At 46.1% G+C, this 18,768-nt stretch overlaps 1 protein-coding gene across 1 annotated transcript; it reads left to right on the forward strand.

Moving 5' to 3' along the window:
• Window positions 1–4,493, forward strand: LOC119436646 (uncharacterized). Its single transcript, XM_049659496.1, has 4 exons — window positions 1–225; window positions 420–499; window positions 2,636–2,787; window positions 3,117–4,493. Exons 1-4 carry the CDS (start codon window positions 149–151, stop codon window positions 3,594–3,596), a joined length of 789 nt encoding a protein of 262 aa, XP_049515453.1. The 5' UTR covers window positions 1–148; the 3' UTR covers window positions 3,597–4,493.
• The last annotated feature ends 14,275 nt before the right edge of the window (window positions 4,494–18,768 follow it).

The following is an 18,768-nucleotide window of genomic DNA, read 5'->3' on the forward strand; positions in this document are numbered from 1 at the left end:
AATATCACAGAACACCATAACCAGCTGATACTGGCGTTGGCTTGTTTCGCGAGTGCCAATACAAGACGCTGCCACTACTTACAAAAAATAGTGCTGTTACAGGCCGGCTACTTCTGCTACTGCCCCGTTTTCTCGTTGCTTCTACAGAATGTCTGCGGCAGCTTATCGACAGCAACTCTCTAGCTTGGCAGTCGCTGGAGGTTCGCCTAAAGATCAAGCAGAAAGGTGGGAACAGCTGGAACAGTCAAGTTCGCTGCTGTGTCAAGTTCGCCCTTTCTTGTGCTCTTATTGAATGCTAACAGGGACAGAGAGGGGCCCAGCGGTTGAGACTGCTAATGTCTTTACGAGTTCTCTTTCACCCGACGATTTTATTTTATTACGTGGGTTTCTGAATATTTTTTTACACAATTCTCCCACAGGTATAGAGCGGTTCTTGAGAGCATTCTGAAGAATTCTGGACAGGAACTCGTAGAAGGACTAAAAGTTTTCGTCGAAGCTAGTAAGTGCCAGTAAGCTTTTGTCAGTGTACAAATGCGAGTAATTAAGCCCTCTTCAATTACGCACTGTGCTGCAAGAGTATCTGGCGCTTTACTTGAGTTGCGACGACATTCATATAACTGCGGTTTTTGTTAGCGCAGTGGTCGTACACCGCGCGCCAAGCTTCTTGCTATGCATTTACTCGGATACGACTCTGAAAGAATGTTCGCCTCCCCAATTCATTTCCGGACTTGCCGCATTTCTGCTTTGGCCTATAATTAAACTCATCGCTCGGTAGTTCAGACATGTAGGACTTATTGGTGCTCTCGCGTGGGAAGAGGCGAGTTTTCACGTTCAAGAAATATGTATAGATTGTTTAAAAATTTGCCGAATGCAAGACTGATTAATAAGAACCAAAGGTAGGCAAAAAACTGGCAAAGCTCAGTCGAAAATCACATTAATGACCTCACTCAACATCACCACTTGAGGCGATTTCAAAACTTGCATCAGCTTCCAGTGATTGCCATCAATCTATCTCAACCTCCTTGTTGAGGTCAGGTCCTAAACCTCATTTCGTAATTTCAAGGTGGTATCCTCACTGCTAGATGTACAGGCAGGGACAAAATATGGGATCAACAAACATGTGCCAAACTGCATTCTTGCGCCCTTTAACGATGCAAGCGACTTGTGTCGAGACATGCATTGCGAATGCGTGATGTTGTGACATGTGACAATGCACTGCACACTCCACCGACCGAAAAGGACATTGCTCTCCTAGCGTAATCTCCTGCAATAATTGCGATTCTGACAGCAGGCTGGCGAAAAGTCACGCGATTAAAATAATTGATGTGCATGCGCAGTGCCATATCTCGACAGGAGGCACTTACTTTTTTTTAGTAAAGGGCGCAAGAGTGCAGTTTTGCATACGCTCGCAGGTCTCATATTATTTTGTCCCAGCCTGTACTTAGTTTTTACCATGCATAAACTTTTGTAAACATGTTCGGATACCTGGGATGCAGGCACATCAAGCAGTGATGCTGGCAATTTACATATAATTCTTTGCAGAAACATTTGTTCAGTTGGAGGTTTCAACTGCAAAACTTGTGCTATTGTCCTTATAATGATGCAGTGGCAAATAGCTCTGCTGTCAGTTGTAATGCTCCCGGCAGCTGGCTCTAGTGTTACCGGGGGCCTGCTGCGATCAAGCCTCAAATATTAGTGCTGATCATTTTTTGAAAAGGTGTGCTCCGGACTGGGTAAAATTTTCAGCAAAAAGTGGCAAGAGTGAGTTAGCGAGACCATCAGAAACAAAGAAAATCCTTTATTTGCAGGAGGCCATTCATTCATAAAAAATAACAGCTACAAGGAGAAGCAACCAGGTTCCTTTCACGAAAGGCTGTACAGGGGAGGTTAGCTGGTAGAGTGCTGATCAGGAGAAACTGCCAGAAGGGCCAGCACACAGTGTGTCAGGGGATGGGATAATTTGAGGACAGAAGACAGAGATGTGCCAGAAAGGGTTTCGAGGGTGGGTTTTATTTATCTACCCCCTGCAATTGCTGCTTTTTGCGGTGTTTGCAGGAGGAAAGAGCAACCACTTTCCTCGCCAGGCACTATCGCTGCTGTTGCTTTGTTCATACTTCAGTGATATAAGTGAAAAATTCCAGCTATGCTGTACCTGAGAAGCTACAGAAGTATTTGACTTCACCACACCAAACATTCGACATGGCACACCCTTAAACTTGTGCATGTGGTTGAATTCAAAATCTTGGACTTCACTCGCAAAATTCTACCAGTCAACCTCGCCTAACTATGTGAGGTCGACCTCGTGAGGTTGCTCCACCTTCACTGTCAGAACCTCTTGTTACAGAGTAACCCAGCAATGCTAAAGCATCAAACAGCATATGAAGCTGAATTTTGTCACATGCAGTGAGTGTGAGGGAGTGAAGGGAGGGGTATGAAGGCTTCTCTGGTCATGTACTTGAAAGGTTAGGACTTAGTGCACAGTTATGCAGATCTTATGTGACAGGCTTTCAAAGCCAAGCTTTGCACTAAGAATGCTGTTGCCTTTCTGTCATGATACAGTGTATTATGTCTGTGGTACAGCATGAAACAGTTTTGGGAGTCCTTGCTTATAGTATTTTCTCTGTTACATCTACAGTTGTTAATGAGAATGTGAGCCTTGTGATATCTCGACAACTCCTTACTGATGTTGGCAATCACCTGTCTTCACTACCGGATGATGTTTCAAAATGCGTTTCTCATTTCACACTGGATAAAGTCCAACCTCGTGTTGTGTCTTTTGAAGAACAGGTGAGTTGCACCTTTGCTGTGTAGCAATATTGAAATTAATATATGAATATATGCCTTTTTTTATGCAGCTATAGACTAAGTGAGATTATGCTCGCCATGCGTCTTTTATGTCCCGGCTTTTTTCCAGCCTTACAGAATTTAAAAAATCACCTGTGGCAAATAGCACAATTCTAGTCCTTGAACTGGATTTCTCAAAGAGGCGGACACTACTTGCACAATAAATTGAAATCCACCAATTGACAAATCAACAAAATCCCACTAATGAAGTTTTAACTGGGGATTTGCGGCCACAAGCAGCATGTGCTAAGCTGTGCGTTTTCCTGCCATAGGTTGACTCGTGCTTGCCACTGTGTACTGCCTGGCCGCCCATCGTCAATCACTGTAGCTCTGCATCATCTGAAGATTATTTGGGTACCGCAGAGAACTTCACTGAGCCTGCATTACCGGTATCGGGGGTAGCGCCACCTGGACCTATAAAACCACCGGCACTGCATCAGCTCATTGGGATTTCCGGCCACAAGCAGCATGGGCTAAGTTGTGTGTTTTACTGCCATAGGTTGACTCGTGCTTGCCACCGTGTGCTGCCTGGCCACCCATCATCGATCACCGAAGCTCTGCATCATCTGAAGATTATCTTGGCTCCGCAGCGAACTTCACTGAGCTTGCGTCGCCGGTATCGGGGGGCAGTGCCACCTGTACCTATAAAACCACGAGCACTGCATCAGCTCGTTGGGATTTGCGGCCACAAGCTGCAAGCAGTACAAGCCCTTACGGGTCTCGCAAGGGCTTGTCCTGCGAAACACAAGTAGCCATTTTCATTCATGATCTGCATATGAATCTTGATTGTAACATTCAAACTGAAGCAATTTTTCTGGACTTCGCAAAGGCTTTTGACAAAGTACCTCGCAAATGCTTATTACTACTAAAACTTTCCTAGTTAAATTTACACCCTAATGTATTACAGTGGATAAAAGAATTTTTAGCACACCGCTCTCAGTTCGTCTATCAATAACCAAGCTTCTAATTCCCTCCCAGTAACATCAGGCATCCCTCAAGGATCTGTGCTTGGTCCCCTTCTATTTTTGATATATATAAACGACTTACCCACACACGTTTCCTGTAACATCCTATTGTATCTTCTTGGAGGCTGCGATGATCTATCTCACCGATGCCATCCAGTTATTGGATCTGGTCGTTGAGTGTATGAATGAATGAATGTGTGTGGTTTAGTGGCGCAAGGGCCAGGTATGGCCAAAGAGCGCCATGCCAGTGTTTGTTAGTTCGCAGTGAAGTGATGAATTCTGAGAAGTAGATGTGACGGGGCTGTAAAGGGGCCTAAAAGGCGCTGTAAAGTGCATAAAATCAACATATAGTAAGATAATGGCAATTACTAGTGACGTGTACTATGCACATAAAAAATGCTTTGCTAAAGAATGATAATATATGCAAGATATGCATATGCAAGAAGCACTACTACCTGAACAGAGCCCTTGAAACACAAGGGCCTGGAGGCATGTGCTATACAGAACTACTATCACAGCGGCATCCTCTGGAGAGAAAATGTGCTACGAATGTATTGGGCTAAAAACATGTAACACAACTTCGTTCAAGAAACCGAGGACTGCTTTGGTGTTAAACAGTGGTTCTGCACCAAGAAACATAATGGGATGAAGAGGGACATGATATTGGTACGCTTGTGGAAAATATTTCTGTCTCTCTGTTTCGGCTTTCCGACACTCCAGAAGGACGTGGAGGACGGTCAGCCTCTCACCACATCTACCACAAGTTGGTGGTTCATCACCGGTCAGTAAAAAACTGTGGGTGCCATATGTATGTCCTATTCTGAGCCGACAGAATAGGACATCAGTTCGCCGTGTTTTTGTTGCGGAGGGCCAGAAACATATCTGTGGCTTTATCATGTGAAGCTTATTATTTGTTTCAGTGTTTCACAGGTGCCGCCAGTGGCCTCGCAGTTTCCTTTGCAAAAAAGGCTTCAGATCTGTGGACGGAATAGCAGCGGCAGGATTAATTCTTGCGATGTAGTTGATGTGGCCAACTGGTCTGCTAGCACATTGCCCTCGATGCCTCTATGGCCAGGCACCCAGCATATAATGACATACTGGTTTGAAATGTACACTCTGCATCGAGTGGAATAGAGCTCAGTGAGTACAGGATTTTTGTGTTTGCCGAGTGACACCAGGGCTTTCACGACGCTTAGGGAGTCCGTAAATACAATTGCTTTTTGAAGTTTTGATTTCCTTATATGATTAACAGCCGACAACAGTGCACGGGCCTCAGCCGTAAAGATACTGGTTTCCGGGTGGAGTACACCGGATTCCGAGAAGGAGGGGCCAACGGCTGCATAAGACTTCCCGGCATGTGACTTGGGAGCGTCTGTGTAAAACTCTGTACACGAGTACTTGGACTGGAGTTCTAAGAAATGCATTTGAATGTGTGCCTCTGGCGCGTGTTTAGTGACCTCTACAAACGATGTATCGCAATCTATGAGTTGCCACTGCCACGGCGTTAACAGTTTCACTGGAGCCATAGGGTGATGATCAAAGCAGCAGAACACCCATTTCCTCACTGAGGTTCCTCACACGCAAAGAGAACGGCTTTCTCGCTGCAGGTCGATTATGGAAGAGTGTGGCAGTGGTCACGTCATTTATAGTTGAATAAGAAGGGTGTTCAATGTTCGCTTGTACTTTCAGAAAATATGTGAAACTGTTGCATGACCGCTGCAGATGAAGGGACCACTGATTCGACTATGTACAGGCTCTGGATTGGACTTGTCCTGAAAGCACCGGTCACCAGATGGATACCCAGGTGGTGGACGGGGTCTAGGATTTTTAATGTACTTGGTGTTGCAGAATAATAAATTATAGACCCGTAATCAAGGTGCGAACGGACGAGACTGTTGTACAAGTTCAGGAGGCATTTTCGATCACTACCCCAGGTTGTTCGCGAGAGAATTTTTAAAAGGTTCTTCGTCTTCAGACACTTTGCCTTCAGATAAAAAAAAAATTAAGTTGGGGGATGAAGGTAAGCTTAGAGTCTAGAATTATTCCCAGGAATTTGTGTTCACTGCTCACGGATAGTTTCTCTCGATTGATCGTGAGAGTTGGCACTGGTGTCACACCTCTTTTGTTCGAGAAGAGAATGCATGTACTTTTCTATACATTTATTTTAAACCCATTTACATCCGCCCATTTAGACAATTTGTTTAATCCAAGCTGCACCTGTCGATCACAGAAGCCATGTTACATGATTTGAAAACTATCTGTACATCATCGACATACACAGAATAAAACATGCTATGTGGAATGACTGTATTCAGTGAGTTCATTTTTACCATAAAGAGTGTGCAACTAAGCACTCCCCCTTGTGGCACGCCAGCCTCCTGGGTGAATGTTCTAGATAAAACATTGCTCACTCTTACACGAAACGTGCGATGAGACAGGTAGCTTTCGACTGTAAGATCTCGCAGAATCCCGACGTGCCATGTCGTGTCGTATGCTTTCTCTAGATCTAGAAAGACCAAGAGTAAAAACTGCTTATGTATAAAAGCATCTCTAATATAAGACTCAATACGAACAAGGTGGTCTATTGTCGACCTTCCCTCTCTGAAACCACATTGAAATGGGTCTAGTAGGTTGTTATTTTCTAGAAAACAAATTAAGCGCCGATTTATCATTTTTTCAAATACTTTGCACAGACAGCTTGTTAGCGCTATTGGCCTGTAGCTGCTCGCTAGGGACGGGTCTTTGCCTTGTTTAAGCACGGGGATGACTATAGCCTCCTTCCACGAGGACGGGATATACTCAGCCGACCACATGACATTGAAAAGAGACGGGAGTGTTTTCAGCGCTTCAGGATGCAGGTGCTTAATCATTTCATACATGACACGATCGCCGCCTGGTGCCAAGTTGTTCCAACAAGCTAGAGATGCCTTAAGTTCAGCTAAGGTAAACGGGCAATTATAAGCCTCGCTCGAAGAACCTTTGCGGTTAAGGGGCTGCCGCTCTTCTCGTTCTTTGAATCTCAAGAATGTTTGTGTGTAATGAGATGTACTGGAGATACTATATTCAAAGTCTTTGCCCAGACAATCTGCCTGATCTTCCAGGCCATCTTCTTGGGTACTCACTAAGGGCAGTGGGTTCGTCTCACGGCCTTTTAATTTATTCACTCTATTCCATACTTTCGCCTCGTCTGTGTAAGAATTTATACCGGAAAGGTACCTCTCCCAACTCTCTCTCTTTGCACGTCTACGTGTTCTCCTGCCTTACGATTTGACCTGTTTGAAATTAATAAGGTTTTCGGCTGTTGGAGAATTGCGAAGCAATCCCCAAGCTTTGTTCCGATTTTTGCGTGCTTTCCGACATTCTTCGTTCCACCATGGGATACGATGCTTATGAGTCAATCCGTTAGTTTGTTTAATACATTTCTTTGCAGTGTCAATAATAAAACCTGTTAAATATGCCACAGCGTCATCTATATTAAAAGAGTCAATACCATCTTTGCTTAAATATGTTAGTTCTCAGAAAAGTTCCCAATTAGCTGAGTCAACCTTCCAACGGGGAACGTGTGGGGAGCATTCATTTGTTTTGTTAAGCTTATCGTAATTGGGAAGTGGTCGCTTCCAAAGGGGTTCTTGAGAACAGACCACTCCAGATACGGAATTAATGTACTGGATACTATAGTTAGATCTATAGACAAGTATGTGTCATGCGCCACGCTGTAGTACGTTGGCTCTTTCTTATTCAATAAACATGCTCCTGAGGAAAAGAGAAAGTTTTCAATTAGGCGACCTCTCGCATCGCACCGAGAGTCTCCCCACAAGGTGTTATGTGCTTTAAAATCTCTAAGAACTATGTATGGCTCCGGAAGTTCATTTATGTAGTTTTGAAATTCAGTTTTATGTAGTTGAGAATTGGGAGGGATGTATATAGAGCTGATAGTGACCAGCTTGTCAAACAACACCCCTCAGACAGCAACTGCCTCTAGGGGCGTAGAAAGTTTTAGTTCCCGGCAGGCAATACCTCTGTCGACTACAATAGCCACACCACCGGAAGACACGACCGTGTCATCATGGTCTTTACGAAAAATGGTGTATTGTCAGAGAAAATTTGTTTGCGTGTGTTTGAGGTGTGTTTCTTGGTCACACAGCACCTTTGGATTATACTTATGTAGGAGTTCTTTGATGTCATCGAGATTGTGGAGGAGTCCTCGGACATTCCACTGTAATATTTGTGTATCCATGTTGAATGTGGTTTTTGTGCTGTGTGTTAAGAAAGAGTAATTACTTCACAGAGCCCTTTCCGGGTGCCGCGATGCGGCGTTTTTTTTTTGTTTAGAGCGATCGCGAGACTCTCGCGGCTCCTTGGGCGCTAGTGGCGCCGTCTGGCAGGTTGTTGTGTCCATTGCCTCTTGCGAGACGCTGGACACGCGCTGTTGTGAACAGTTGGTGTGACGTGAAGACCTCGCCTCGAGGGACGAGGCCCTGGAGGCCACCAGCCCGGAGGTCGATGGCCCCTTCTGAGATGGCGGAGCAGCGCTAGCTGCAGCCGCCGAGGAGGCAGATGGCGTCGCTGGCGGCTCACTCCACGTGGGCCGGACAGCCGCCGGAAGCCGTTGTGTCGCTGCCCCCTGACGCGTCACATCGGCAAAGGTGTTTTTGGGCAGGTAGGATACCCGCCTGCGTGCCTCCTTGAATGTTAGATTTTCCTTTTCTTTTTTCCAAGATGGGCACGACCGCGAATATGCGGCGTGCTGTCCATCACAGTTCACACAATGTAGCGAGTTTTCGCAAGACTCAGATGAGTGTTCATGAGCACTGCATTTCGCACACGTTTGGCGGCCTCGACAGTTCTGAGAGCTGTGGCCAAATCGCTGGCATTTAAAGCATCCGAGGGGATTTGGCACGTATGCCCTGACACGAAGTTTGATGTATCCGGCCTCGATGGACTCGGGCAGGACACTTGAGCCGAAAGTGAGCACCAGGTGCTTAGTCTTGATTTCTTTGCCGTCGCGCCTCATCTTAATTCTTTTAACGTTTATCACATTCTGCTCACTGAAGCCCTCCAAAAGTTCAGCCTCGGTTAGCTCCATTAAATCATCATCTGAGACAACGCCGCAAGTGGTGTTCATAGTACGGTGTGGGGTCAGTGTTATTGGGATGTCCCCAAATGACACTAATTTTGGCAGTTTTTCGTATTGTATCTTATCGCGGAGCTCCAGAAGCAGATCACCGCTTGCCATTTTCGATGCTTTGTAACCTGGGCCAAGAACTTCAGTCAGAGACTTCGAGACAAGGAAGGGTGAGACCATTTTCACCGTCTTTTCAGGCTTATCAGAGTGGATTATGTGAAATCGTGGAAAGTTTTGTGTTCTGTTGCCAAAAAATTGAAATACATCTTCGGTGCGCCCTTGTTTCTGAGGGCGATCAGGGAGTTTAGGGAAAGCGCTGTCCATGAGTTCAGCTGGGATTTTCGGCAGCGATGCCAACCACCCACCAACGAGCCCAACACGGGGACGTGACAGGAGTTCCTGTAATGGAAGTCCTGCCAACGCCAGTTGTACATCACTGCTATAACCAAATACAGCATAACCAAGACTGGCTAGCCACACAAGGTTAACCCTTGCCGCCTGGAAATTTGGAAGTGAGGAGAAGATAATAGAAGAAAAAGGGAAAGAGAAAGAAAAAGTGCTGCCGATTTCCTCCAGGTGGGTCAGTCTGGAGATGCCGTCTATGTGAAGCAGAGGCCGAAGAGGTGCGTTGCCTCCGCCGGGGGGCCTTAAAGGTCCAAACACCCGACATCGGCTCAACCCCCAGGATCCCCCTTTCCCCAGACACGGCTAAGCCGTGCACGGCTACACGCGGGAGGGTCCAAGCCTCATGTGCTCGGGTCCGTGGTGTCGCAACACACCAAACGCCTGCTGACGCAGACGCCCCTGCGGGGTGGTCGTTGAGTGTGGGAGTTGGTGGACGTTGAGGCGGACTTGGGAGAAACTGGAGGGTTTATTTACCGTGATAATACAAAGTAAGGAACAGTCATAAAGTGATCGACGGCCGGCAGCAAATCGGACGCTGCGGCCCGTGACAAGGAGAGGAATGTCCCTCTCCTCGATTTGTCTCTCTTAACCTCTTCGGTCTCTTGGGGTCACGTCATTTTTGGCCAATCGTCGAGCCAGCTCAGGTGTCGTCATTTTCCTCCCATGGTATTGGCCCGTGCAAGTGCCGTCATATTCGGCCAATGGGGACGCTCCAAGGGCTCCATTGTCCGATGGTTGACTTGCCTCCGGCATTGCCTCCTCACCTGGAAGCGCTCAGCTGGAGGAGACGGATTTCTCTCGAACGACCTTTCAGAGCTGCAAAACCGCTTTGCTCGGGACCATGGTCAACTACCTGGAACCGTGCCCGCCTCCCGTTGCACTGTCGGGAAGAGTCGAGCAGGGGGAGAGACAATAGCTCGATGTGCGGCGCATGAGGTGGGGGTCGCCAACCTGTCCGACGGGTCCGGTAACGTGGTTGATGCGCACCCTAATTGGAATGCGACTGCGTTTTGATGTGGTGGGGAAACTTTAGTGATGCCAGGAGAAGGGTCCATATCTAATAATCCGCATGTTCGCCGATGACTGTGTTGTGTACCGAACGGTTACTAACACATCCGATCAGCTAGCTCTCCAAAACGACCTAACCTGTGTACAAGACTGGTGCAGCCAATGGCTCATGGAACTAAACCCTGTAAAATGACACGTGTCATTTCACCGCAAGCGCAACCCCCTTTTCTTCCCTTACTTAATTTTTGGCATCGCAGTAGAATTAACCAGTTCTTACAAATACCTGGGCGTAACCTTGTGTGAAGACCTAACCTGGAATGCGCATGTCACAAACATCTTATCATCAGCTGACGGAACTCTTGGTTTTTTTAAAACGGCACTTGCGCCACGCACCACCAAATGTACAACTTGCATACCAATCCCTGGTACTAACAAAACTTGAATACGCATCCCCTATCTGGAGCCCTAACCAAATCTATCTGATAACTTCACTAGAATCACTACAGAATCAAGTCATTAGATTCATTCATTCGTGCTGTTCATACCATACCAGCATATCAGCTTTAAAAGCGAAGTCCGGTCTAACAAATCTTGCTTGCTGTCGTCGAATTGCCAGTATGTGCTTGTTCCATAAATTCTTTTTCAGCTCACTTTGTATTCCACCCTACATCAGCCCCCCGGCACGCATTTCACTCTGTATTGGTCATCCCGTGCAAGTTGCCCGTCCACGTGCTCATACCACAACATTTGCTGCATCATTCTTTCCTCGCTCAGCCATAGACTGGAATGGCCTACCACATAACGTCACTGCAACCACCTGCTCATCTACATTTTCTGATTATATAACTACCATATTTAGCCAATAACTTATTTTTTGTATATGTACCCACCCCTTATGTAATATTCATATTCGTCATATTCGGCCTTTAAGGTAATAAAGTGAAAGTGAAAGCATTTGCTAAGTTGTGCGTTTTCCTGCCATAGGTAGCCTTGGGAAATTTTTGAGGCCGTTGATCCCCCGTGCATGTGCCTTTTTTTGATGTACAAATGGGTGTGGATCTGTGCACATACCGCGCACACATCGGTTTGATTGCATGCCGCCAGCCCAGTCAAAGTAGGGTTGAACTTTGCCATGACAATTTGCGCTTTATTCGCGTGCTTTGCCCCAGACCCTCATTAACTTTGCTGTACACGTGTCTTGCTCTGCTCTTGCTTCGAGCTGGAGATGTGGAAAGTAACTCCGGGCCCAGGATCAAGGACGTCCTGACGTTTCTGAAAGAGCTTCGCAAGGAAATGTCATCCGGTCTAAAACAAGTGAACCAACAAATTGCAACCTTAAAATACCTGTGTCATCGCTATTGAAAAAAAAAATATATATATATATATATATATTAGTGTACCAGAAATCAAAAAGCACTTTGACGCCATCAAGAGTTCTGTTCAGGAAGTTAAGATAAACATATCAGAAGCAAATGAACTCAATGTTGTTGGCGACATAAGTAACAGAATGAGGCAACCTTATAATCAAGGGTATACCCGAAGAAGGCCATGAAGGATATGTCGAATCCGAAGCCATTGTGAAGGAATTTTGTTCAGCTCACTTGAAGGTCAACGTTGGTGACATTGAAAGTGCCCATCGTGTTGGTCAGCGCCGTCATGGTTTTCACCGCCCTCTTATCATTAAATTCCTCAACTTTAGATCAAAAACAGAAGTGCTACAAAATGCCCACAAACTGAAAAACCTCGAGTCCCCTAGAGTGTGGATAATGGAAGACTTTTCACCTAAGGTACAGTTGGCTTGCAGGAAGTTGCGCGACTTTGCTAAGAGCAATCATGAAGAAAACGAAAGTTTTTCAATTAGTTTTACCTCTCTGCATTTCAAAGGCTCTGTTTACCGGTATGACTCACCCTCTAATAATGTTGTTCAGGTTGCTGCAAGGAACCAACCTTCCAATACTTGACCAAAGCAAACTGAAAGGCATAAGGTTACGTCCACACATGCGTCTCATTGCTCTGGGCAAATTTCCGCAGCCTTCATTACAAAATTGACACACTAAAAACGCTCATACATTCTTGCACCACAGATATAGTAATAGGTACGGAAACGTGGCTTTCCAGTGACATCACAAACAGCGAACTTGCACTTGACCCATCTTTTTTAATCTTTTGTAAGGACAGGGAAGGTTTTCGAGGAGGTGAAGTTATTATAGTCATTAAAAAGGAATATCAACTGTCTCTAGAGAAAGTCTACTCTCCCCTTGAAATAGTTGGTCTCTGCACGCATTGGCATACGCAATGTGTCATTGTTGCATGCTGTCGTCCACCAGTTAGGCGTTTGGAATTTGTTCATTTTTTTCAATGATGCTGTACAACAGATTGTTATGATCGGCAAGGAATTCGACAGGTCAATGGTGGAAACCAAACCCGCGCACGTTCCCGTGTCGGGGCAATTATCTACATCCCCAAGAGGCGGTTGTGATCTTCCTGGAAACTGTACCTATAAAATGTGGGAAACGAGCCCGAGCGCCTTTCCCGTGACGAGATAATCCCCTTCATCCCTGAGAAAGCGTCACACCTCTACGACCTGAGCAGACGAAAAGGGCGAGCTACCAAGAAAGAGGACCCGAGGGAGAGGAGGTCGTCAACTTGACCACCCGACAGAGGACTGACACTTCCACAAGTTCCCCGAAGGAGACATCGGCTACCACGAGGGTTATTTAAGGCCGTCCTGGCCCCCGTGTTAATCAGAACCGCTCGAGACTCGGATAGAGTCAAAACCATGTACCAATGAAGTGAATACAATCTTTTCTATTTTTCATCATCACGATGCCCGCCTTTATCGTCGTCTCCTGATTCCTGCGGTGACGACCCACCTCACCTGGTCGAGATTATATCAGTTGGTTGGCAGCAATGGGATACTCCACCCTTCGTCCTGGCTTCAGCAGAATGGTGAGCGCTTGACTTTCTTTGAGAATTTGCCAGGTTTTAGCTTCTGTGTTTTCTAAAATGGCGAATTAGTTTCTGTACGTGCAGGCTCCTGTTGAAAGCTTCCCACGTCACAGCAGAGTAAGAAAGTCCTCGTTCGGGATTGACCATGGATTTGGGCAAACGGAAAAAGCCAGAGTTGTTATTACTTTGTGAAGAGCTAGGAATTGAGGTCGGGCAAAGTCAGAGAAAGCCGCAGCTTATTGAGGCGATTGAGAAGTGCGGGGCTCTTGAGGACGAAATTTCAGAAGCATGTGAAGAGATAGAGAACGAGCTGAGAAAGCTGAACAAAACGCTGCAGAGGAAAGGCAAAGAGCTGAGAAAGCTGAACAAAAGGAAACTGAAGAAAGAAAGGAACGAGAGGAACGGAGAGCTCACGAACTAAAGCTAAAAGAACTAGACGTGCAGTGGGATCTGGCCAGGCAATCAGCAAATAACCTCTCAATAGATGAAAGGCGTTCAGGTGAAGCAAGAGTGAAAATAAGGGATCTCATGCCGTCGTACAAGGTGAGCGATGACATGGGATTGTTTCTTGTTATTTTTGAACGAACCTGCGAGAGAAACGGGTTGGCACTAGAGAGTTGGCCGCAACAGATTCTGACCGTTCTTCCTGGCGAAGCAACCGAAATAATTGCAAGGCTAATGAAGGACGAGTGAGAGGATTATCAGAAAGTAAAGCTGCGTTGCTAAGGAAATATCGGCTGTCAGCCAAGGCTTTCCGCCGCCGTTTTCGGGAGGCAGCTAGGACACCGGGCAAGTCTTATCAAGACTTCACTTATAAATTCAAAGTTAATTTAATTGAGTGGCTAAAAGGGGAAGACGCGTTCGGCTGTCACGACAGGGTTGTGGAGCTAATCTGCAAGGAGCAGTTCTATGGGTCCTTGAGCGAAGAGATGCGCCTTTGGATTCAAGATAGGTCGGGCGAAAAGGGCTTGGAACGTGCTGCAGTGCTAGCAGATGAATTTGCCGCACGTCGCGAATCCGAGAAAACACGCGGCAGGCCCTTCACTAAATTCAGCAAAGGAGAAAACAAGCGCCCCTTTCACAATGAGAAAGCTGGAGGTGGGACCAATGACGCGCCGACCGATAATTCCGGAGAGAACAAAACCACAATGAAAGACGAAAGAAAAATAAAAAAGGCGTTTGAGGCTAGAAAACTGGTTGTCTGTTTCCGTTGCCAGGAGCCTGGACACCTTGCGATCGGCTGTAGAAAGCCTAGAATTGTTTTTTCTTTCGTGAATGACGACGACAACTTGGCGCTCTTAGAACCCTACCTTCGCGACCTCGCAGTAAACGGAACGCATGCAGGGTACTTAGGGACTCGGCTGCGACAATGGACATCGTCCACCCTGCGTATGTGCAACCTGAGGATTGCACCGGGGAATATGCGTGGATCGGGCAAGTAGTTGAGGAGGATAGTGTTTGCTTGCCCATAGCCAGCGTAAAGATCGAGGGGCCGTTCGGACTATTGAGGACTGAAGCCGCGGTATCACAGAATCTGTCCAAATAATACTCTACTTATTTTCAAATCGCTCGGAAATGCTGCTAAAGAAAAAGGGCCTGAGTTTTGGCGACTCTACGGTCCAAGCTCTCCCGCGTAACACGGCTCAGGAAATCGTGGTAGAAGAGACCGATTGCGCCATGAAAGTGGGAACCGTGGCCCTTCCGGAGGACGTTCCTTGCGGAGACAAGGCTTCTTTCAGCAGCACTAAAAAGGTCAAGGAGGCGCTGAAAAGCTCCCTTGTACCTCCGCATTTAAACGACGGTTGGGAATCGTCCAAAGGAGAGGAGACTGACATGGCGGCTAAACAGGGCAGGAACTGGACGATCGGGGATTGCAGAGGCACATTCGGTGACCGCCTGGCGATGCAAAAATTTTTCAGACGGCGCAAACGAGCGAAGTATTTAGCACAGTGCAAATTCGAGAAAAGCCACACTGCAGCCCATAAACAAAGGATCATCATGCAGAACTTCAAAGGGCTCGTTATGGTGGTTAAGAAAACGGAGACGTCGCCAAAGGCGGATGACAACAGAACAGGGCACGTCTCCTCGAGTAGGAATACGGCTGAAAGGGTCAACTCGGCTGAGGTACGCGCGCACACACAGGGCCAGTCAAACAGTCACTGAGGGGGACTGCGCCGCGAGAGCGGAGACAAAGGAAGAATGGCGATTCTCCTCGCTGTTTACGGCCTCCCTCTCCGAGACGCGAAAGAAAGCTGCGGCCACACGAATTGACAGGTGACGGAGGGGTGCAGTGTATGTCTGGCGCCCTTTATTGCCCATGGCGAGACCCCAATGACTTGCAGATTGCGACCTAGTTGAGTGCACATTAAGAGGTAGTAATTGTCGAATTGGGCACCCTCATAAGGTTCTCGTGTGTAAATTTGTAATAGAGCACATTGCCAGTTTTTTTTCTTTTGTTAGTAAGACCTTATTTTTTTAATTTCAAAGGTTCCGCGTTAATCTCGGTGTTCATTGTATTAATTGTTAGGAGAGCCAGTGACGCGAATAAAACTGCGAAGCGAGTTTTGCGACGGTGGTGGCTCGTGGTCGCGCTGATTTGTAGATAGGCATTAACATTGAGGTCTGTAGAAATAAATCATTTTGGATAATTCAATGTTTACAGGGTAGGTGGATTTATCGGTTACCATTGTGGAAGTTTAATTTGCTCAAGCGAGTTCGGAGAAGCAGTTTTCTTTCACGGTGTTGCGAGCAGATAGAGTATCCTGGCTTTTTGTTTTCTGGCTTTAACGGCCACTTTATGAATCAGCTTAATTAGGAGTTGAAGCGGTCATCAGAGCGCAGTACATTTGACATTAGAAGTGCTGGTACTGGCAGGTATCACTGACCCAACGAGTAACTAAATTGCTGAGCAGCATTTATCCCTTTGATCATTTTCAATGCGTTCTCAGTCTCAATAAACGCGGCTTTCCCGGGCAAGAGAAACAAAAACGTTAGGTATTAGGGTTGGTTGAAATATGCATTGAAGTCTAGTTTTCTCCTTTTGTTCATTTTTGGGAATCTCGAACGAGGACTGCAGGTATGATTCTGATAAGGTTTTATGTGAAGAACGTGTGAACCTGGCAGTTCTCATGGCTAGTTGGGTGTGCTCTCCGTTTGTTGTGCCTTGGGCTGGGCGTGGTCTGTTTCCAGAAGTGTCACCTCGCCTGCCTTAGAACGAATGGCGAAACGAAGCAGAGGCATGGGGTCGACCGGTCTCTTCGAGGTGCTTGGATGCTGCAACCCTTTCGAGACCTCCTGTGGCGGCGGACGGGCTGTTATGATCGGCAAGGAATTCGACAGGTCAATGGGGGAAACCAAACCCGTGCACGTTCCCGTGTCGGGGCAATTATCTACATCCCCAAGAGGCGGTTGTGATCTTCCTGTAAACTGTACCTCTAAAATGTGGGAAACGAGCCCAAGCGCCTTCCCGTGATGAGATAATCCCCTTCATCCCCGAGAAAGCGTCCACACCTCTACGACCTGAGTAGACGAAAAGGGCGAGCTACCAAGAAAGAGGACCCGAGGGAGAGGAGGTCGTCAACTTGACCACCCGACAGAGGACTGACACTTCCACAAGTTCCCCGAAGGAGACATCGGCTACCACGAGAGTTATTTAAGGCCGTCCTGGCCCGCGTGTTAATCAGAACCGCTCGAGACTCGGATAGAGTCAAAACCATGTACCAACGAAGTGAATACAATCTTTTCTATTTTTCATCATCACGATGCCCGTCTTCATCGTCATCTCCCGATTCCTGCGGTGACGACCCACCTCACCCGGTCGAGATTATATCAGATCATATCCCAGTTCCCAAAATGCATATTGATATTAGGTGTGGTGACTTTAATTACCAGGTATCGAGTGGGTGCGACATCGTCCTTGAAAGGCGAATAGCAACGGGTAGGAATGTCTTCATTTTTCTATAAACCTTGCACTTTCATCAGTTAACTCGGATCGTGCGCGAACTGACACGAGGTGACCACGTACTACACTTCTTTTAACAAATCATCCAGACCTTGCTGCAACACATGTACTAGAGCCAATAAGTGATCATAGAGTGGTGCAATTGTTTTTTTGCATTGAAACCTGTCGGGCAAAATAATGTGAAAGAAATGCATTCTCAACTACGCACGTGCCGACTCTGGCAGAATGATTGCTATGTATGCCTCATCTACAGCCGACTTTGCGAACACTTTTTCAAAACACAGTGGTAAATGATAACTGGTGCTTATTCCGCAATAAGCTCAAAGAAGTTGAAACTGTTTGTATACCAAAAATAACCAATCAGCTCAAGGCAGAACGATCCATGGTTTAACTGCGGAAGTGAAGAAATGCATAAACAAGAAAAAAAGAGCATTTAGAAAAGCTACCCGAACAAATGCTCCAGAAGACTGGCAAAATTACAAAACCATAGCGTGCCATACAGAAACTGCAATTCTCGAAGCTAAAGACAATTTTTTAATTGCACCCTTCCCAATGTGATAAAACTGACCCGAAAAAGTTTTGGAAAATAGTTAATCCATAGCCAAATCACACTGCTCCCTTAATAATTTCCGAGGAGCCATGCTTAACTCAACAGATAGCGCAGAGCAATTTAGCAAATGCTTTTCTGCAGTTTTCACTAACGAACTGCCGCTTGATAACACTCACATACTTGAAGAACCATCTATTCGATTCGTGTTTTCATCCATCATGATATCGGAACATGGTGTCGCTCGTGCAATTGACAGGCTTCCTCATAAAACCGGCCCAGGTCCTCACGGTATAAATGCTAAACTTCTAAAATTAACCTCGCACTACTCTTCTGCTTTGTTATCTCTAATATTTCAGCAACCCCTAGATACGGGATGCCTGCCAGAAGATTGGAAATCAGCATTAGCAATACCGTTATTTAAATCTTTTGACACAACAGACCCTAATATTACAGGCCTATATCACTGACATCTATTTGTTGCAAATTACTGGAACACATACTGTGCACTCACATTATAGCCTATCTTAACGAAAATAGTCTGCTCCTCAATAACCAGCATGGCTTTCGTCAAATCGATCGTGTCAGACGCAACTATATGAACTTGTAACCGATATTCACATTTCGGTACACAAATTGGTTTGCACAGAAGCCATTTTCATTGACTTTTCTAAAGCTTTCGACTGGGTGCCTCATAATATTTAGAAACTCAGTTAGAAACCTACATAATAGTTAGAAACTCAGTTAGTAGTAGTAGTTAATAGTAGTAGTAGTAAAATAGTAGTATAATAATAGTAGTAGTAGGTAGTAGTAGTAGTTAGTTAGTACTTAATAGTTAGAAACTCCGAACCTACAGCTTGACTCTAACACGACACGCTGGATTGAGGAATTCCTAACACATTTCATTAATCTGTTTAAACAGCTGTTTTTCTAACCACACTCAGGTCACTTCAGGAGTTCAAGG

Source organism: Dermacentor silvarum, chromosome 1 (assembly GCF_013339745.2).
Source record: "Dermacentor silvarum isolate Dsil-2018 chromosome 1, BIME_Dsil_1.4, whole genome shotgun sequence".
In the NCBI taxonomy this organism is placed as follows: Eukaryota; Metazoa; Arthropoda; class Arachnida; order Ixodida; family Ixodidae; genus Dermacentor; species Dermacentor silvarum.